General features: G+C 51.7%; 1 protein-coding gene across 1 annotated transcript in view; it reads right to left on the bottom strand.

The window, feature by feature from the left end:
• The window catches only part of SPTBN4 (spectrin beta, non-erythrocytic 4), a 112,399-nt gene that overhangs the window by 46,110 nt on the left and 44,706 nt on the right, over positions 1-21,583 (bottom strand). Inside the window, exons 4-14 of the mRNA XM_064293667.1 lie at positions 19,144-19,235; positions 18,051-18,131; positions 16,520-16,635; positions 11,853-11,965; positions 11,572-11,759; positions 11,383-11,500; positions 10,959-11,117; positions 9,685-9,987; positions 8,564-8,714; positions 3,020-3,968; positions 983-1,120 (exon numbers count right to left, since the gene is read on the bottom strand). Coding sequence (XP_064149737.1) covers positions 983-1,120; positions 3,020-3,968; positions 8,564-8,714; positions 9,685-9,987; positions 10,959-11,117; positions 11,383-11,500; positions 11,572-11,759; positions 11,853-11,965; positions 16,520-16,635; positions 18,051-18,131; positions 19,144-19,235 — 2,408 coding nt within the window. The remainder of the gene's footprint in view (positions 1-982; positions 1,121-3,019; positions 3,969-8,563; positions 8,715-9,684; positions 9,988-10,958; positions 11,118-11,382; positions 11,501-11,571; positions 11,760-11,852; positions 11,966-16,519; positions 16,636-18,050; positions 18,132-19,143; positions 19,236-21,583) is intronic.

Here is a 21,583-nt window from a genome sequence, read left to right as displayed (position 1 = left end):
TGTACTCACTGTTTCTTTCCACACACACTTTCTGTGGCTGGTTCCTTCTCATATCCTTGAGGGCCCAGCTCAAAATGTCACCTTCTGACCACAGGTCTAAAATCACTCCCAATGCCTGGTTACGCTGCACTGGGTCACTCCACTCAATTTCCTGCGTAGCCTTATCCATCTCTCCACATATCTTGTTCATTTACTGGTTTGTTAACTACTCTCCACTCCTCTAACAGACACGCCACAAGGGCAGAGATAGGAGAAACCCAGCTTCAGACTCTGCTCTTGGCATACAGTGGCTGAGGGACTCTGAGCAAATCATTGCCCTTTCCAATCCTCAGTTTTCTTATCTGGAAAATGGGGATCATAATAATGTCCAACTCACAGAATGGGTTTGAGTGTTTAATGAAATCACGTGGCTAAAGCACTTGGCACATCCTGTTGCTGTCGAGTCGATTCTGACTCATAGCGACCCTATAGGACAGAGTTGAACTGCCCCATAGGGTTTCTAAGGAGCGGCTGGTGGATTCAAGCTGCTGACCTTTTGGTTAACGACCAAGCTTTTAACCACTGTGCCAGCAGGGCTCCAAATAAATGAATCCCATAAAAACCCATTGCCATCGAGTCAATTCCGACTCATAGAAACCCTATAGGAAAGAGTAGAACTGCCCCGTAGAGTTTCCAAGGACAGCCTGGTGGATTCAAACTGCTGACCTTTTGGTTAGCATCTGTAGCACTTAATCACTATGCCACCAGGGTTTCCAAATAAGTGAATAGCCAACCAAAATGTATCCTCACTTTACCACATCATCACTAGCACTGGGTATTACCATTTTTTAAGATTTTGCTGATTTACCAGATGGCTGTTATCATCTCAGGGGTTTGAGATTGCAAATCTTTGACTTCCACAGCTGAGTGAATGAGGAAGGGAATGATGGGAGGACCTGGTGTCAGATACCAGGAAGGACTTCCAGCCCCAGACCCCACCTACCTGCTATTGAGGTGGTCTTGGCAGGAGCGCACCTCGTCTGAGCTGGGGTGGCCTCCTTCCACCAGCTTCTGGACCGTGTGGTTCACATCCAGGACACGGCCCATCAGACTGTTCATCTCCTGGTCCAGGCTCTCGAAGCTGTGGGAAGAGGATGGAGATGCTCAGAGGCCTGAACACTCAGGACCTGTCTACTGCTTGGCTTCTATGAAACTGCCTTCTGGTTTTCCTCCTAATTTTCTAGCTTTACCTTTGCTGGCTCCTCCTCTCCTACTTGCTTCCTAAATGTTAGTATTCTCAGGGCTCTTTCCTGGGCCCTCTGGGTTTTCCCTCGCCCCTCCCCTAGGCTGTCTCACTCATCCCCACAGCTTCCTCAGCCCTGCACCCATGGCCCCCACATCTCAGTCTCCAGCCCCAACCTCTCTCCTTTTGAACCACTCTCTGACCTCAAAGCCAGCTGTGTACCTCCTCCAGGCCCTTTACACCCATTGTGACTCAAAATCGGTCTCAGCATCTTCCATCAAATTCGTTCTTCCTCTGGGTCCCATCTCAGGGACACCTTGCCACCCCTCAGGCCAGAACCCTAGGCCTCATCCTGGACCCTCCAGCCTCAGCCTGTCAGCCCCCATGGCCTGTCCACTTGGCTTCCTCAGTATCTCTCTCATCTGCCCACAGCCCTGCCCTGGTCCAGTCATCTCTCCCACCTGGGCCCCCTCCCAGCTGCATCTCTGGGCTCCCAGCCACCACTCTCACTCCCTCCAACCCATACAGGGAGGTCATTTTTAATCTGACTATGATCCTCCCTGGTTTCCAACAGCGCCGAAGACTGTGGCTTGGATAGCTGTGAGTATGGTAAGGGCGGACAGTAGGCCTGTGTTTCCAGAAATGCCTAGCAGAAGACCTAGAATAGAGCAGGCACCCAACAATTAGCTGTTGAATGAATGGATGGATGATGGACAAAAGACTCAGAAAGAGGGGTGCAGTGGGAGAAAGACATTGTCCAACAACTCATTACCAAGTCGGCCAACAGGCAGTCAAGTATATAACACATCATGGGGTGTAATGTAGGGTAAGGGGAGAGAAGGTGACAGGGGTTGGAGCTGTTTTATTAGCTAGGGAGATGTGACTCATAAGAGCCATGTATTCATTCAACAAATGTTTAGTATTAGATCAAACTTGTACAGTGGCATTGGAAGTCCTGGGGAGGGGCGGGGGGAAGATTCCCATTAGGCAGCTCAGGTCACTAATTTCGTAGCAGGTGAATATAAGTCTGGTGGTAATTATAGCAAGCCATGGTGTTTTCAATCGCCTCATACGCCTATGAAAGCTGGACAATGAGTAAGGAAGACTGAAGAAGAATTCATGCCTTTGAATGATGGCATTGGCGAAGAATATTGAATATACCATGGGCTGCCAGAAGAATGAACAAATCTGTCCTGGAAAAAGTACAGCCAGAATGCTCCTTAGAAGCAAGAATGGTGAGACTTCATCTCACATTCTTTCAACATGTTATCAGGGGGGACCAGTCTCTGGAGAAAGACATCTTGGTAGAGAGTCAGTGAAAGAGGAAGACCCTCAAGGAGATGGACTGATACAGTGGCTGCAACAATGGGCTCAAACACAATTGTGAGGACCGCCCAGGACCGGGCAGTGTTTCCCATCTGTTTTACATAGGGTGGCTGAGTTGGGAGCAACTAGACGGCACCTGACAACAACAACAGCAATAGCAAATTGTCATGGAATACTTCCATACCCTTAGCATTGTGTTAAACGCTCTACACTTATTAATACATTTATTATTCACCACAAGTCTGGGAAGTAAGGGTCAATGCCATCCCCATTTTACGGATGGGCAAACAGGTTCAGAGAGGTTAGGCAAGTTGTGGGCGGAATGTCACAAAGTTGGTTAAGGATGAAGCAGGGATTGGAACCCCTGATGTGAGGAACATGGGAACTGTTGAACTAACGAAGGTGAGACTGGGTGCGTCAGGAAGGGGACCCGAAAGTCCCTCTCCCTGTCCCACAAAAGCGCGCGCTCACCGGTGCTGCACCACCTCGACGTCGTCGAGTGAATCGGGCACGCGCATGGCGAGCAGCCACTGCTCCTTCTCGCCGATCCACAGCTCACAGGCGTGCACCTCGCCGAACATGCGGTAGACAGCGAGGGCATCGCGCAGCCACTGGCGCCGCAGCGCGGCCACTTCGGTCACCTCGGCGAACAACTGCTCGGCCTCCACCACGCGCACCTGCAGCGCCACCACCAGAGGTCCGGCGCCACTGGCGCCCCCCAGTGTTGCCAGCTGGCGCCGCAGGCCGCCCACGGACCCGCGATGCGCCTCCACCTCCTCGGTGAGCGCGCGATGCTGGCGGGCCAGGCGGCGGCTGGACGCTTCGTCGTGACCGAAGTCGCCGGCGACCGCCAAGCGGTAGGCGTCGCGAAGCCAGTCCAGGAGCCCGTCGAGGTCAGCGCCGAATTGGTGCAGTGCCCGCGCCTCCTGCAGCCGCCTCTCACGCCGCGCCGCCGCCTCTTCCAGCCGCTGCCAGCGACGCCGCGCGCTCGCCGCTCGCTCCGCCAGGCCCACCAGGTGCACTGTCTCCGCGCCCGGGCCGACGGCGCCGCCGGCCGCAGCCAGCTCCTCACCGCGCCGCAGCGCCTGCTGCAGCAGTGTCCGCCGCCCACCCAGCTCGCCCTGCAGGATCTTGTGCTGAGCCAGCAGACGAGCGGTGCTGGGCAGGTCGTGTGCGCCGCCCGCGGTGCCAGCTGTGCCCACTGTGCCCGCCGTGCCGCCGCCACTGGCGGCCTCCAGGAGGCGCTCTTTGTCGCGTGCCCAACTCTCGGCCTCCTCCAGCTCCTGCAGGAGTGCCCAAAGGCTCCGAGACGCCTCCAGCTCCGCGCGCCGCCGCGCCGCCTGCTCCTGAAGCTCCGCCAGACAGCCGTGAACGTGGTTCACCCGGTTGCAGATGACCTGAGGGTCGCAGGGTTGGTAGCCTGGGCCAAAAGAAGGGGCGGATCTGGAGTCAGGCATGGGCCAGGGCGTACCCAAGAAAGGGTGGTGCAGACTACCTGCCCCGACCTTGGCCCAACTTCGTCTGGTGCCAATTCAAGTGTCTCCTCCTCCAGGCAGCCTTTTCTGACTCCCTAAGGCTGAGGCAGGCACCTCTTGTGAACTGTCCCGGCCCTTTCTGCTTTCCCCTTCCCGGCCCCGACCACTCTGCCTGTGCTTCCGCTGTCCTTAATCCTAAATCCTCAGAGTTTTAATCACTCTGGGCTGTCACTGCCTGGTCTGTCTCCCCCACTGGACTGGGAGCCCCATGAGGGCACGGCTGTCTCTGTCATGCTGTGTCCCCATTGCTGCCCAGGGCTAGATGGTGGTGGGGGGCGGCCTAAGCAATAGCCTCATGACTTATTGGCTAAATGAGGGATGGAAAGTGAGATTCAGAGAATCACAGGATCTATATATTTTAGTGTAAACTGTGTTTCCATCAGACCAAATGAAACTGCTCCACCCTTCAGCCATATTTCAGGATCCCCTCTCTCATCCTCTGTTCCCTTCTCTAGTACCCCCAGTGATGTCCTGCACCCCTTTTTTCTTCAAATATTCCACCTTCCCCAGATCTCTAGTTTGTGGCTAGAGAACTGTGAAATTAATTTAATGGGTCACAAGCAGTGTTTCTGTCACAGAACAGAATAGAATGAATGGGAAATATCAGAGTGGCCCATGAGAGGTGAGGGAAAGTATGGCTTTATCAAACCTTTGTGTCATGAACACCGGGTCATGATATAAACGTATTTCTTACTGGGTCGGGAGATGCTGGCCTCAGCGGGATGGCTGTGGGATTTCTGTGCATTCACCGATATTGACTGAAATACCAAGGCAGCCAACTAAGTAATGGTTACAACAACGAAGACTCCCATGTATCCAGACCTTAGTCTGATAGTGCCACTTACTCCTCATAACCATCCTATGAGGCCAATATCCCTATTAACCCCATTTTACAGACGAAGAAACTGAGGCTCAGAGGGGAAGCTGCTTGGCCAGGACCAGCTAAGAAGTGGTGGACCCAGAGGCCACACTTTGGCCCACTCCTCAGATAGTGCTGCCTCCCATCGCCATGACAATGCATACCCCCCACTCACCCCGAAGGCTGCTGGTTGTCACCAGGTGTCAAGATCTCACAAGGAAAAGACAGAGGGAGCCTCCTGGGACAAACATTTCTATGTTGAAGGAGAGGGTCCCAACAACCTCCCATTGGGTTGTAATGTGGATGAGAGGGGGCTGAGCCAAGGTCAGGATGTCGATACTGGGGCTGGGACAATGTTTGCTCTGAGGATGTGGCCCAGGCTCATGTGAGAAGCCTCCCCACCTTCCTGCAAGCAGACAGGCTCTTCTTCTGTAACGATACCCCAGGATTTCTAAGGGCTGTGGCTCCAGAAAAAGAGGAAGACATCAAAGTGGAGTGAGACAGACCAAGCTCAAAGCCCTCTTAGCTCTGCAACCCTGGGCCTCAGTTTCCTCATCAATGAAAAAGAAAAAGGCAGCCCTGACTCCGGGCCACTGAGCAGACCTGCACACAAGGAGGCTATGGTGTTCTCCCCCAAACACAAATCATCTCCCAGAACATCCACATCAGACAAGGCCAGGGGTGATGGAGTAAGGCAACAAGACCACTCCATCATCACGTCTGAGCACAGACAAAAACAAGGTCACTGTGCAAACCGCAACAACCACCTAACATCTCCCTGGCTGGTTAAGGGGGCTGCTGCCCACTACAGCATTAGCCATACTCTGTTCCCCCACCCCCTAGATTACAAAGATTAAGCTGCTCAGTCCCATTGTTACCGCATTTCCTAACAGCATCCAAGCCAGAGCAAGACCACGCATGCTTCACTGATACGTCCCCCAGCACAAATCACCCAGCACAATCCCAACTCACATGCCCCTTGTTATGGATTGAACTGTGTCCCCCAGAATGTATGTCAGCTTGGCTAGGCCATGATTCCCAGTATTGTGTGACTGCTCACCATTTTGTCTTGTGTTGTAAATCCCACCTCTATGATGTTAATGAGGTGGGATTAGCAGCAGTTATGTTAATGAGGCAGGACTCAATCTACAAGATTAGGTTATGTCTTAAATCAATCTCTTTTGAGATATAAAAGACAGAAGTGAGCAGAGAGACAAGGGGACCTCATAACACCAAGAAACAAGAGCCATGAAAATAGCATATCCTTTGGACCTGGGGTCCCTGCGCTGAGAAGCTCCTAGACCAGGGGAAGATTGATAACAAGGACGTTTCCCCAGAGCCAACAGGGACAGAAAGCCTTCCCCTGGAGCTGGAGCCCAAAATTGGGACTTCTAGCCTCCTAGACTGTGGGAGAATAAATTTCTGTTTGTTAAAGACGTTGACCTGTGGTATTTCTGTTACAGTAGCACTAGGTAGCTAATACACCCCACCTAACACCTTCTTACTGAAGTGCCCCAGGTTCTCCACACTGTATGATCTCCTGCATTGCAAAAAGCCAATAAACTCAACTTTGTTTGGCTACAAGGCCTTTGGCTGGAGGGCTGTTATAGGTTGAACTGTGTCCCCGCAAAAAGCAAAAGGTTGAAGTGCTAACCCTCAGTGCTTGCGAATGTGACCTTGTTGGTAAATAGGGTCTTTGAAGATGTTTTCAGCTAACATGAAGCTATTGTGGAGAACGGTGGGCGCTGTTCTCTTTATGACTGGTACCCTTATAAGAAGAGGAAACAGAAGCACATGAGGGGAGATGGCCATGTGAAGATGGATCTACAACCAGGGCTCTGAACTGCTTTGTTTCAGTTCAACTCCCTGCTGAGAATTTGGCTTTCCACCCCAGATATACTGAATCCGAATCTACATTTTTAACAAGATCCCCAGGTGATTCTATGAGTCGGAATCGACTCGAGGGCACTGGGTTTTGTGGGTGGGTCCAGGTGATTCTTATGTATAGTAAATTTTGAGAACCACTGCTGTACTAGTGGTTCTCAGAATTGGTCCCTGACCGGCAGTATTAGCATCGCCTGGGACCTTGTTAGAAACGCAAATTCTCAGCAGGGGTTCGAACCAGTTCAAAGTCCTGTCTACAACACACGGAATGCCAAGGATTGCCAGGAACTACCAGAAGCTGGAAAGCAGCAAGGAAGGATCTTCTCCTAGAGACTTTGGAAAGAACATGGCCCTTGATTTTGGACTCCAAGCCTCCAAAACTGTGAGGCAATACATTTCTATTTTAAGCCACCCAGTTCATGGTGCTCTGTTATGACAGCTTTAGAACGCTGATACGAGGACATTGAAATGGGAACCTTGTTAGAGCCAGCCTTGGTTTTGCCTATCAGTATTTATCCCCTCTGCTTCCAATACCAAAAACCAAAACCAAACTCGTTGCCATCGAGTTGATTCCGACTCATAGAGACCCTATAGGACAGAGTAGAACTGCCCGATAGAGTTTCTAAGGAGCGTCTGGTGGATTCAAACTGCCAACCTTCTGGTTAGCAGTCATAGTTCTCAACCACTACGTCACCAGGGTTTCCCTGCTTCCAATAATAGCACCCAATTTACTTTGCAGAATGACCCTTCTCTTTCTCAGTCCATAACTTTGGAGGGTGCTGATCCCATTCTTGGCCTTGGGTGGGCATGTCACATAGATGTGGCCAATTAGATCACTGCACACCCTGAGGCCATGATGCTTGGCTGAGCAATGGGGATGGAACCCACAGTGGCTTTCCTTGGACCTTTTATCAGAATTAACAGGAGCTCTGGTAGTGCAGTAGTTAAAGGGATCGGGTGCTACCCAAAAGGTTGGCAGTTCGAACCCACCAGCCACTCCTTGGGAGAAAGATGTGGCAGTCTGCTTCTGTAATGATTACAGCCTTGGAAACCCTATGGGGCAGCTCTACTCTGTCCTTTAGGGTTGCTATGAGTCAGAATTAACTCGACGAGACAGGTTTTGTCAGAATTAGTGAGAGAGAGGATCCTAACTCCTACGGGTCTGCTAAGCTGCTGGGATATAAACCATGGGGCTGAATGACTCCAAAGTTTATACCAAAGAGGAGGGACTGCCCAAGAGTGACACCAACAAAGAGACTAGAGGTGGAGAGAGATCATCCCTGGATCCAGCTATACCTGAAGCCAAACCCACCCTCCCTGGACGTTTTTGTTACATAAGCCAATATATTTCCCTTTTCTCCTTAAGCCAATCGGATGGAGTTCCTATCACTTGCTTCTGAGCAGGCTCTGACTAGACATTACCTCACAGAGGCTTGTGTGTGTGTGTGTTTAATGGTATTTACTGAGTTTAGGCTGAGAAGGGCTTAGCACATAGCAAACACTCAAAGGTGAGATATTACTGCAGAATATCAAAGCAGAAAGAAGTCATGTGGTCCAACCTCCCACCCAAAGCACTAATCCCCCCATAATATACCTGATGGAGTGTGATCCTGGTTTCTGCTTGAATGCCTCCAAGGACAGGGAACTCACTCTTTCCTTCTGTCCCTCAGGAGTCATTCTGCCTCTATCAGCACCAACCCTGAAAGTCTCCACCCCCTTCCTTGACACCAGACTCACCCTGCAGCTGGGAGAAACGAAGGGCAGCAGCATTGAGGGCCTCCACCCGCTCGCTCTGGGCTGTGATGTCCCCCTCCAGCAGTCCATGCTTCTGCAGCAAGTCCTCCGCCTCCACCAGGTGCTGCCCACAGTCTTGGGACAGCAGCTGAGCCTACAGGTGGGGGCCATACAGCATGCCTCTGGCCTTGCCCTCAGGCCATTTCCCCCACCCCATGGTCCAGGCCAGCCCTCTGCTTACTTTCCCCCAAGAGTCCATTGCTCTGAACTCTGAGTTCCGTCTACACTCTTCCTGTCTCTGTCAACATCTCTCTCTGGCTCTGTCTCTCTCCGAATGTTTCCAGCTTTCACTGTTCCCACATTTCTGGGCTCTGTCTCTGCCATGGTGTCTCCGTCTCTCTGCTTCCATCTCTTTGTCACCATCTTTCTCTCTCTCCATCTCTGTCTGCCTATATCTCTGTCTACCTCCATCTCTCTTATATGTCTCCCTCTATCTCTTTCTCTCTGTGTCTTTATCTTTCTCTCTGTCCCCATCTTTCTGTGTATCTATCTTTGGTAGGTGTCTCCCTCTTTCAAACTGAGCACATCAGGCTATGTGTCTTTGTCTGTGTCCATCTAGATTTCCATTGTTAACTCCGTCTTGGCCTCTCCAGCTCCCCTCTCCCCATTTCTCTTTCTCTCTCCCTCAAACTGTCACCATCTTCCTTTGACTTAATCTCTCTGTCTTCGTCTATCTCCGGCTCTCGCAGTCTCTATATCTCTCTGTCTTTTTCTCTCTATTTTCTATCTCAGAGCTCTGGTGGTGCAGTGGTTAAGAGCTATGGCTGCTAACCAAAATGCTGGCAGTTCAAATCCTCCAGGCGCTCCTTGGAAACCCTATGGGGCAGTTCTACTCTGTCTTATAGGGTCACTAGGAGTCTGAATTGACTCGAAAGCAATGGGTTTATTTTCTCTCTCTGTCTCTGTCTTTCTCTCTGTATCTTTCTCTCAATCTCTATCTCTTTCTATCTCTCTCTTCCTTTCCCTCTCCATCTCCATCTCTCTGACAACATCTCAGTCAGTGTCTGCAGCCCTCTCTCCCTGCCCCGCCATCACCCATCTCTGCCCCCCGTCTGAGCCCACACCTGCATCTCTTCCATCCAGTCCACCATGTACACCATCTCCTGGAAGACTTTCTGCAGGGCCAGGTTCTGCTCGAGCCGTGTCCGCCGGGCACCTACCAGCCCAGTCAGCAGGGCCCACTGGCGCAGGACGCTGTCACGCTGGGCCGCCACCCGCCGGGCGTCATAGTAGCCTTCAGCCGCCAAGGCCTGGGCTAGCTCCGCCACGCCCTGCACCCGCTCCTCATAGGCTGCAATGTCTGCCTCGATTGCTTCGTGCTTCTTCATGGCCGCCTCCACTGCTGGCAACTCATACCCAAAGTTGTCCTGGGGCAGTGCAGGCCACACACACTCACCCATGCTTTGACCCTGTGCGACCCTGGAAACTCCCCCACCACCCTTGTTACCCTGGACACCAGACCCACCCTCTTCTGTTACCCTGGAGATCAGTCCCACCATCCCCAGTTACTCCGGAGACAAGTTCCATCCTCCCCTGTTACCCTGGAGACCAGCCACATCCTCTCCTGTTACCCTAGAGACTAGCCCCACCCTCTTCTGTTACCCTGGAGACCAGCCACTTCCTCTCCTGGCCACATCCTCTCCTGTTGCCCTGGAGACCAGCCTCACCCTCTTCTGTTACACTGGAGACCAGCCACATCCTGTCCTGTTACCCTGGAGACCAGTTCTACCCTCCTGTTACCCTGGAGATGAAACCACCCTCCCCAGTTACTCTGGAGACCAGCCCCACCCTCTTTTGTTACCTTGGAGACCAGTCCTACCATCCCTTGTTACCCTAACTGTGTTACTCAGGACACCAGCCCTACCTTCCTCTGTAACCCTTGATCCTGACTCAGTTAACCTGGAGACCACCCCACCCTTCCCTGTTACTATATCTCTAACCCAAAACTTGTTCCCCAGCAAACAGGCCCCATCCTTCCATTGCCCTGGAGACTGAGGACCAGGCCTATCCTGTTACTTAGGAGACCAATTCTATCCTCCTGAGTTAACCCGGACACCAGATACAACCTCTCTGGTCACCTAAGAGCCTCATTTAACATCCCCCCTATTTCTGGAGAGACTAATTACGCCATCTCTAGTTACCCTGGAAATCAGGCCCACTCCCCTCACTCATCAATCACCTAGGAGACCAATTCTTCCCTCCCACCCTCAGTTGTCACCTAGGAGACTAATCTAACCCTTCCCTGTTGCTTAAGAGATCCGGTCTCCCCTCTGGTCTCCAGGGCCACCGGCCCCACCCTCTCCCCCTTTCCCCCAGAGCCAAGCCCCACCCCTGATACCTGGGAGACCAGGCGCTGGTTCTCCTTCAGCCAGCTCTCCCTCATGGCCACCTTGTGGTCAAACCTCTGGGCCAGTAGCTCCAGCTTCTCCTGCCGGATCAGCTCAGCCCGTAGGGCAGCCTCCCGCTCATGCTCGGCCTTCTCCAGCTCGCCCCATGCCTGGGGAGAGACGAGGAGGTCGTCAGACACCAACAATTTCCTACAGCTTTGTGGCTCCTCCACCCAAGGCCACCCCGGCCCTTCTGCGGCATTTGTGCCAATTGGGGGAAAATTGTCACTTCCTCAGGACACTTTACTGCAGGAAAACCATCAGAGTAAATATCCAAATCCACAATGTCTAGGATGCAAAAGGCTCCCTTGAGCAGTGCACAACCTACACAACTCCCCAGTGCAACCCTGCCTCTCCCCAACATCCTGAACTCACCTTGTCGATATCCCAGATGCCACAGCCCTCCCGGGGCACAAAGAGGCGGCGGTTGCAGGCACGCAGTTTGCTCTGGATGCTGAAGAGCAGCACCTCCAGGTTCCCCTTCTCCTGAAACCTGAAGGGGTGTGAGCTCAGGAGCGCTGCCTCCATACCTCCCTGTGGCCCTCCCTCTGAGCCAGGCCTCACTTGACGGGCTTCTCCAGCGTGCAATAGGCCGTGAATGACTGAAGCTGCTGCTGCACCCCACTCAACGAGTTGGCAAACTTCTGGTTGCTGATGAGGCCCACGGTCCGGTGGATCCAGGCCAGCAGCTCGGCTGCCAGCTCCTCATAGCGCTCAATGATCTTCCCCACCTCCAGCACTTGGTCCAGGACCTGACCCCGCAAAACAAGGTGGGCTCAGCCTCATGCCACATTGCCCCCAGGTGGTTCCCAGGCTCCCACCCTGCATTCCTTGGCTCTTCATACCTTCCCAATCCGCTTCCCCTCCACAGCCAGAGCCTTCATCTTGGAGAAATAGTGGTAGAAGGAGACCACGTAGGTGATGATGGACTTCTCATCTGGGGCCTCCATGTTCACATCTAGGCAGGAGGGGTGTGAGGGAGCATGATGGCGGGCACTCTGACAGAGGGACTGAGGCATCGGGTGACGGGCAGGAGATCCCCCACTTACTAGCTGTGTGACCACTGGCGAGATAATTAACCTCTCCATTCCTTGGTTTTGTTTCTGCCAAATGGGGATCTACCTCATGTGATTCAGTAGTGCCTGACATATATAAATCACCGTAGAGAAATGATCTAGTATTATTTCTTGAATGCGCCATTCTATCTCCCATCTCAGGGCCTTTGCACATGCTATTCCCACTGTCTGTAACACTATTCCCTCTTCTATTTGCCAAACTCACACTCATCCTTCAGGGCTCAACTCCACTAACATTTTCTCAGTCGCACCTTCCTGCTCTCCCTGGCTAGAGCTGGTCTCCTCATGTTATTCCGCCTCATAGCATCTTATCATTTTCTTCCCAGAGGATTATGCTTACCTTTTTTGCCACTGTTCCAGACATGCCAAATACACAGGAACCTAACTAGCTAACCGGCTGCTGTAGAATGGACTCCAACTCATGGAGACCCCATGTGTGTCAGAGTAGAACTCTACTCCTGAGGGTTTTCAATGGCTGGTTTCTGGAAGTAGATCACTAAGCCTTTCTTCCAAGGCACCTCTGGGTAGATTCAAACCCCCCACCTTTCAGTTAGATGCTCAGCAGGTTAACTGCACCTCCCAGAGACTACAACGCAGGGTAGGAGCTCAATAAATATTTACTAAGTGTATGAGGTTTGTTAAGGACACAGGCTTTGGAGGCACGATGTACTTGAACCCCAGCTCAACCACTTACTCACTGTATATTCTTAGAAAATGGATATAACGTTTCTGCGCCTCAGTTTCCCCATTGTTACAGTAAAGATAACACAGTACCTGCCTCCTAAGAACATTGTATTAGAGTATTAGAGAGAACAGCTTGGCACTCAACAAATTCTGTTTATCATTTTAATTTATCCACGGAATTCACAACACTGTACTTGCCCCTTACGCTTCACTACCTCATGAAAGTGACATCAATTAAATACCTGCTGTGTGTCTGACACTGAGCACAGAACCAAGCTATAAGGGGCAGGGTAGAGGAATGCTTAAGCCCATGAATTATGGGCTCAGAAAGTCATTTACTGGTTTTCAGTGTGAGGCTGGGCAAGTGACTTCACATCTCTCAGTCTCCACTCCCACCAATTTAAAATACGATTGTAGCCAACCAGGTCAGTGTGAGGATGAAAGGAAACCATTTTGGTGACGTTCCCAGTCATGTGCTTGGCACGGAGAACATGCTTGGAAAACGGGAGCAGCTGTTATTCCAGAGATGGAAGATTGGTGTTGGGGTGATTATGGGTTGGGGATGAAGGTGAGTGAAGTCAAAGATGCGGTTGGGGGCAGATTGAAAATAGGAAGGGGCTGGGGATGAGGATGGAGTTGTGGAGGAGGGTAGACATGGGAATGGACTGGGGATAGACATGGGGATGTAAATAGTATTGGGGTTGGGTTAGGAATGGAGCTGAAGATGCGGTTGAGGTTGGGATGGTGTTGGGGACGATGTTGAAAATGGGGTTGGAGTTGGGAAGAGAGAGAGGGCTCAGATTGGAGGAGAAATGGCTGAGGACGGGGTTGGGGATAGGGATGGTGTTGAGGATGGGGATGACATTGGGGTAGGGGAGAAAGAGGGAGTTGGAATAGGGGAGAGATGGTTGGGGATGGGGTGGGGTCAGGGATGGCGTTGGGGTTGGGGTAGAGGTTGAGGGTAGTATTGAGGTTAGTGACGGTATTGGTCTTGGGGAGGGAAAGAGGGCTGATATTGGGAGAGAAATTATTGGAGATGGGGTTAGAGGTAGGGATGGTACTGAGGTTGGAGTTGGGATGCTCGTGGGTAAGGGTTGGAGGGAAAGAAGATTCATATTGGGGAAGAGATGGTTGGGAATGGGGTTGGGGATGAGGAGGAGCGTTGTGTACTGAATCGTGTCCCTAAAAACATGTGTTGTAAGTCCTAACCTCTATGCCTGTGGTTATAATCCCATTTGGGACTGGGTCATCTTTGTTATGTTATGTTAATGAGGCCGGATTTGTGTACGGTGTATCTTGAGTCCATCTCTTTTGAGGCATAAAAGAGATTAAACAAGCAAGAAAAAGAAGCAGAGATGGGGTAAAATAAGGTGCCAAGACACACAGAGATCTTCAAGGAAGGAGAAGCTGAAGAGACAAGGACCTTCCTCCAGAGCTGATAGACAAAGCCTCCCCCTAGAGGTGGTGTTCTGAATTCAGACTTCTAGCCTCCTGAACTACGGGAAAATAAATTTCTGTTTATGAAAGCCATCTACTTGTGGTCCTTCTGTTACAGTAGCACTAGATAACTAAGACAGAATTTGGTACTGAGAAGTGGGGTGCTGCTCTAACAAATGCCTAAAATGTGGAAGTGGTTTTGTAATTGGGTAATGGGTAGAGGCTGGAAGAGTTTTAAGGTGCCTGACAGTAAAAGCCTAGACTGCCTTGAAGAGACTGCTGATAGAATTATGGACATCAAAGATAATTCTGGTGAAGGCTCAGAAGGAAGGAGGAGACCTATAAAGAAAGTCTCTATTGTCTTAGAGAATATATATGGTGCCAGCAACAGAATGCTCCTAGAAATGTGGATGTTAAACGTGCTTCTGGTGAAGCTTTAAAAGAAAACGATGGACAAGTGATTGGACACTGGAGGAAGGGCAATGCTTTTTAAGCAGTGGCAAAGAACCTGTCTGAATTATGTTTAAATATTTGGTGGAAAGTAGAACTTGTAAGTGATGAACTTGGATATCTAGCTGAGGATAGTTCTAGGCATGATCTTAAAGGGGCTGCATGGTTTCTCCTTGCTGCTTCTAGTAAAATTCGAGAGGAAAGAGATGAACTTAAGAATGAACTGTGCAAAATGAAAACAGAACTTAAAGATTTGGAAACTTCTGTTGTACAAACTAAGGACATGTATCCTAGAGTTTTCACCAAGGACATAACTACAAAATCTTTTGTTAAAGAGATTAAGCCTGTGACTGGTGAATCTAACCATCACAGCAGAAAACCCAACAGCTTAGACTGAAGTAGATAAAGAACGAAAGAAAAGAAAGCTGTCTGCCTCTTGAAATTCTACATTCAGGAAACAGGCCAAAGAGCTACATCTATTGTCCTCCATGAAAAGAAAAGGACCATCCCTGAAACAGCTTGGAGATCAGCAGAACTGCTGGGATGAGCACAGAAAGTAGGGTCTTCTCGGTTTCAAAGGGTGAAGCCATGCTGTCATGGATCTCAGTGGGTGGGGCCATAGACCCCTACGTTTCGAAGTGTTGGATCTTAGTCAACTCGGTTCTGGAGTGTGGCGCTGCCATTAAAGTGTGCTAGGGGATGGCACTACCACCCAAAGCTGAGGGGGTAGGTCTGCCATGCTCAAGGGGCAGAAGAATGGGGCCTGCCAGGGCCGAGGGGGCAGGGTTGCCACTCAGATGGACTAGGACAATGAGGCCACCCAAAGTTGTGGTCCCAGTGGGCTTGGAAGGTGGAACTGGAGCCCAGGGCTGAGGGGCCTCCACCCAGAATCCAAAGGGCATGGCAAACACCAAGAATCTGGAGGGTGGGACCATTGCCCGGTGGTCTGAGAGAACAGAAGATTATTTTCAAGCTTTGAGAGCTAATGTAAATTGTTCTGCTGGGTTTTGGACTTGTTTGGTGGCTGTTTTCTTTTCCTCCAATTTCTCCCGTTTGTAATGGAAATGTCTACCTTGTGCCTGTTCCAACATTGTTCTTTGGAAACAGATAACTTGTGGTCTAGATTTCACAGGTTCACAGACGAAGATGAAAGTCTCACCCATATTTGATATAGATGATTCAGAAGATGAGATTTTGGACTTTGAGCTGATTTAAGACTTTTGGGATGATGTGATGGGGCGAATGTGTTTTGCATGCAGCAAGGACATGAATTTTGCAGGGCCAAAGGGTGGAATGTTGTGGATTGAATTGTGTCCTCCAAAATCTGTGTTGTAAATCCTAGCCTCTATGCCTATGGTTATAATCTCATTCGCAAATGGGTTTTCTTTGTTATGTTGATGAGGCAGGATTACTGTAGGGTGTGTCTTGAGTCAATCTCTTTTGAGATATAAAAGAGATAAAATGCAAGCTAGCAAGCAGAGACGAGGAAGAGAGATGCCAAGCCACGTGAAGATCGTCCAGGAGCTGAAGTTCAAAGAGATAAGGACCTTCCTCCAGAACCGACAGAGAGGGAACACCTTCCCCTGGAGCCGGCGCCCCAAATTTCGACTACTAGCCCCTTAAACTGCGAGGGAATAAATTTCTGTTAAAGCCATCCACTCGTGGTGTTGCTGGTATAGCAGCACTAGATGACTAAAACAGGGAGGGAGACAGATTAGAGATGAGGAAGGGGAGGAGGCTGGTATGGGGAGCGAGTTGGGATTTGAGATGGCCTTGGGATTTGAGATGGTGTTGGCGTCAGGCTGGAGTTGAGGGGTTAGGAGTTCCCCAAGAGGAAGTCTGGGCTGGGGCCATGCAAGGCTCACCCTCCGGGTCCAGCAGACGTGCCAGCCCTAGATGTTGCTCAGCCGTGCGGAAGGCTCTCTGCAGGTTGTAGTTGGCGTTGGACTTGATGAGTTTGCTGAAGTCCACGAGATCAGGCCTGGGCACGGGCACAGAGTGGGCAGGCAGCAGGCAGGCTCCAGAGTGGGTGGGCAAGCAGGTGAAAAGACACCCTTGTCTGAGCTCCCCCCAGGGCAAGGGGTAGGTGGGGGCACAAACACACCCAGGTGGGGGAAGCGGGGTGTGGTACTGCGTGTCTGTGCAGCTTTCATCTGCAGGTGTGAGTGTGATGGATTCGGGGCATGTCTCCGTGGGTTCTTGTGTGTGTGCGTGCATTTCTCTCTGGGCACAGGTAAGGGGGCCTGTATGCACAGATGTGTGGGTGGGTCAGTGTGTGGGTGCTTTGAAGAGTTACACCCACACGATCATGGATTGGGATGTAGCTGTGTGTCCCTGTGAGACTCTGACAATTTGGGTGTGTATGTATGTCTTCAGTGCATAGACCTTCAAGTGCGTTGCCTGGGTGTGTTTATACACAGTACACCATAGTGGCTGGAAGTGTGAGGTCTGGCTCGGCCACTTCCTGGCTGTGTCACTCTGGGGAAGCTACTCCACCTCTCCGTGCCTCAGCTTCCTCGTTAGCCACATGGGTATTATAATAGCATCTGCCTCACAGGGTCACGTGAGTATTAAGTGGCTTATTGGAAAGCACTCAGAATAACGCCCGACCTGTAGAAAGCGCTTGATGAATGTTACCTATTGCTAGCGTGACTCTGGCTCCAGCTGGTGGGTGTCTGTGTGTGCAGATGGGACCAGTTCCCCATACGTGTAGGGGTGTGTGTATGTGTGACCGTTAGGGGTAGTGAGTGATTATATGTCCGCAGCAGGAAAAGGTAGGTTCTACCTCCAGCTCCACCACAGCAAGTCCCTCCCAGCCTTTGGGCCTCAGTTTCCCCAATCTGTCCAGCGGGCAATCATGATGTAGGTGTAATCTGCCTCGGTGCTCATCCCCCAGCCAGCTCAGTGTCAGGTATGACAATGATGTACGAATGAGGTGTGAAGAGGTGAGTGTGTAGGGAGCCAGGAAGGGGGTTTGGGGGTCCACTTTGAGGAAGGGTTTCCTGATGGGAGGAGGCACCATGGGCACACCAGAGGGGGCCGTCTATGGGGTGAGTGCCCCACCCCAGGGGCGACCAAGCAGGAGGTATAGGTTGTGTGCAGGTACATGTGTATCTGCATGTGTGTGCGGACATCTATGCGAGAACACACGTGTTTCTACGTGTACATGGAGGACGCTGTGTGGACAGCAGCGTGTGTACCTGGGGATAAATGCAAGAGGTGACTGTGAAGAGACATGAAGAGACATGAAGAGAAATGTGTACATGTGTGCAGAGTGTGAAAGGATGGGTTCTTGTGCCTGCGTGTGCGTGTCTATGTACATAACTGAAGAGGGTACATGTGGGGAACGTGGGGGAGGGGACAGAGCAGGGCTGGGCTGCCCAGGCCAGGTGGTACCTGTGCCGGTGAATGAGGGCATTGAAGGCCAAGCCGTCCCGCCAGCTGGTGGTGAAATTCTGGATGTTTACCTCAGGGTAACTGAGAGAGAGGTAGAGATGAAAGAGTCAGGTGGGGAGGAGGAGGGAGGAAGGGAAGAAGAGAGAGAGAGGTGGGGAGAGCCAGGGGGATGGAGAAAGAGACAGAGACAGGAGAGGAGAGAAAGACAGAGATGGAAGAAAGAAGGAGGGGAGGAGGGAGGGCAGAAGGGAAGAAGAGAGAGAGAGGTGGGGAGAGCCAGGAAGATGGAGAGACAAAGACAAGAGAGGAGAGAAAGAGATAGATGCAGAGAGGGAGGGAGAGAGAGACTGGGTTTGGAAGAGACAAGAACAGAGACAGAGACCCTGCCAGGAGGTGAGAGAGAAGGGAGGGATAGGAGAGAGAGGGAGGCAGCATAGGAACAAAGAAAGCAGATCTAGAGATAGCGACAGACACTGGAGAAGCAGAGGGCATTGCGAGACAGACAGACAGCCCCAGAAGGAGGAGTTGCTACAGCCCACCCCACGCCTGCCCTGCCCCTCCTCCAGAGGACACTTGGGGTTTGGCTCTGCCCATCCCACAGGGCAGAGAGTTGGGGGCCCAAGGAAACATGCCCACCAGAGCATGCGCCTGCTTCTCAACCACACCAAGGGTGCCCAGGACCCCAAGGTTCCCTGCCCAAGCAGCCTGAGCCCACTCCCAGGGTGGGCAGACCACTTTCTGGTATGTGCCCTCCTAGGCCAAGGTGTGGCTGCTCATAGCAGGCAGGGTGGCCAAAGCTTGGACATAAGGTCTGGGGGGTCCACACAGATGCACGTGAGGCCTCTTGAGGTGCAGGATGAGATGGGGGAGGGGGAGAAGAGAGCACGGATCTCTGAGGAGACCAAGAATTCCAAGCTCGAACCTGGCCTTCCAGGTTATTACAGAGGTCAAGTTCGAAGAAGCAGGCGTATTTTTTTTTTTTTTAACCCGTCCCTCAGCTTTGGGACACTGAGTACACAGCTGCCCCTTGCACTCCTGTCCTGGAACCCTGAAGGTCGGGGCAGGTCTCCCTGTGGGGTGGGGTGCGGCTCACCCCGCTGTCTTCATCTGACACCACAGAAGCAGCGCATCCTTGGCTGAGCGCGTCTCTCTGTTGTCCTCGGTCTCAATTTTGATGACTTGAATCTGTGAGGATACAAGGCATGGCCGCTGGGGCCTCGGGGCTTGAGGCTGGGAGATCCCGCCCCCCAAATTCTGCTGTGGGTGACAGAGGAGATGGGGGAGGCAGCTTCAGGCTGGGAATGAGGGTGCAAGAGTGAGAAAGGAGGGGGCCAAGATACCCAGTAATTGGGGGAGGCGGTGGATTGCACTGGGTTGGTTTTTTTGGGTGGTGGATTTGGGTCTCAGTTTCCAGAAAAGCCTCCATACTTGGTGTCTGGCCACTGCCAAGCTGCCATCATCTCCCGCCTGGGCTGGCTCAGTGGCCTCCACGGTCTGTCTCCCTGTTTCTGGCCCCACAGTTGGTTTCCCAGGTGCAGAGAGAGGAACCCAGTGAACACCCAAGTAAGATCATGTACCTCAAAACCCTCCTGTGGCTCCATCTCAGGGCAAAAGGTAAAGCCCCCACCACCTCCACTTATTCATTCTCCACAATTGCTCACTTCACTCTAGACACCAGCTGGCGCTTCATTAAACCCGCCAGCAACTGCCCACCTTACAGCCTTCGCACTGGCAGTTCCCTCTGCCTGGAACAGCCTCCCCCCAGATGTCCACATGGCTCCATCCCTCTGCCAGGTCTTTACTCAAATGTCACCTTGTCAGCGAGTCACCTTTTCATCAAGCACCTGTTTCAAGTCTCAGCAAATACACATGCACACTTACATTTTATATCCTCTGTCCCTGATTTATCATCTCCCCTGGTGGTGCAGGGGTTAAGCGCTCAGCTGTGAACTGAAAGGTCAGCAGTTCAAAACCACTAGCTGCTCCATGGGAGAAAGGTGTGGCAGTCAGCTTCCATAAAGATGTACAGCCTGGGAAACCCTATGGGGCAGTTCTACTCTGTTCTATAGGGTCGCTATGAGTTAGAATTGGCTCCACCACAACGGGTTTGGTTTTTGGTTTTAGCGCTCACCATCCAGACATTTTGTTTATTCACCTGGTTTACATTTCCCCACTAAAATGTAAAAGCTGTAGGGCACCAGGGATGGTGATCGATTTTACTCACTGCCAATCCCCTTAGTAGGGACTCACTAAAGATTTGAATACCCCAACTTCCAGGGTGGGTTCCAGGCTTGGTGTGTGTTTGAGACTTGGGTCCTGCACTCAAGAGCTGGGTTTGGTATTTGGGTTCCAAGGGAGGAACTAGGTTCCAAGGAGGTCTCATCCCTAGTGCAGTGTTCCAGCTGCCTTCCAAACCCACGGTCTCAATCCCCGGTTCTGCACCAAGAGTGCCCATATCTGTAACCAGCCCCCACCCCCCTCTTGACCTCTATCCCTGAGACCCAGTGGATTCCTAGATGCCAACTCAGGGGTCCCAGCCCCTCACAACCACCATGTCCCAAACTGGTCTCAGCATCTTCCCTAAGCCCGCTGCTCCTCCCCTGCCCTGTCTCAGGATGGCTCCACCATCCCCTAGTCCCCAGGCGAGAGCCCTGACTCTCTTCCTGGACACCTCCCTCCCCCGCCCTATGGTCTGTCTGCTCTGCCTTCTGCTCCTCTTTCCCACCAGCCCCTTCTTCCCCTCCCCACAGCCCTTCTCTGGCCCAGATCCAGCCTCCCCCTGAACTCCTGGACTCCCATTTTGGCGACCACCCCCAATCCAGAAGAATCTTTCCAAATCTGACTATGCCCCTACCCTTGATAAAACTCTCCAATCTCTCCCCTCTTCAGCCAGAATAAAACCCAAAGTGCTAATCACAGCTCACAATGCATCATCTAAAACCCAAAACCAAACCTGTTGACTTAGAGGCAATTCCAACTCACAGCGACCCTATAGGACAGAGTGGAACTGCCCCACAAGGTTTCCAAGGCTGTCGTCTTCACAAAAGCAGACTGCCACATCTTTCTCCTGTGGAGAGGCTGGTGGGTTCGAACTGCCAACCTTTTGGTTAGCAGCCGAGTGCTTAACCATTGTGCCACCAGGGGTCTTTCTGCATCACCTAGGCCCTGTCAATCCTTCTGATGTCACCGCCCCCATTTCCTCCTTGCCTCTGCTTCTTAGCCACACTTCTCTCTATACTTCCACCTCAGGGCCTTCACATCCGCTGAGCCTCTGCCTGGAATGTCACCTCCAGAGAGGCCTTCTTAACCACACATCTAAAATCTCCCCACCAACAGCTTGACATTTCTATCCCCTTGAATGCTTTATCATAACTTATTCTCTCCTGCCCACCACCCGTCTGTCAGTTTGTCATACCCTGGTGGCTTGCATAGTGCTATAATCCCGGAAGCTACGCTACTGGTATTTCAAATACCAGCAGGGTCACCCATGGTGGGCAGGTTTCAGCAGAGCTTCCAGGCTAAGACAGACTAGG

This window comes from Loxodonta africana, chromosome 11 (assembly GCF_030014295.1).
Source record: "Loxodonta africana isolate mLoxAfr1 chromosome 11, mLoxAfr1.hap2, whole genome shotgun sequence".
Lineage (NCBI taxonomy): Eukaryota > Metazoa > Chordata > Mammalia > Proboscidea > Elephantidae > Loxodonta > Loxodonta africana.
This window is presented reverse-complemented; position numbering and strand designations above follow the sequence as displayed.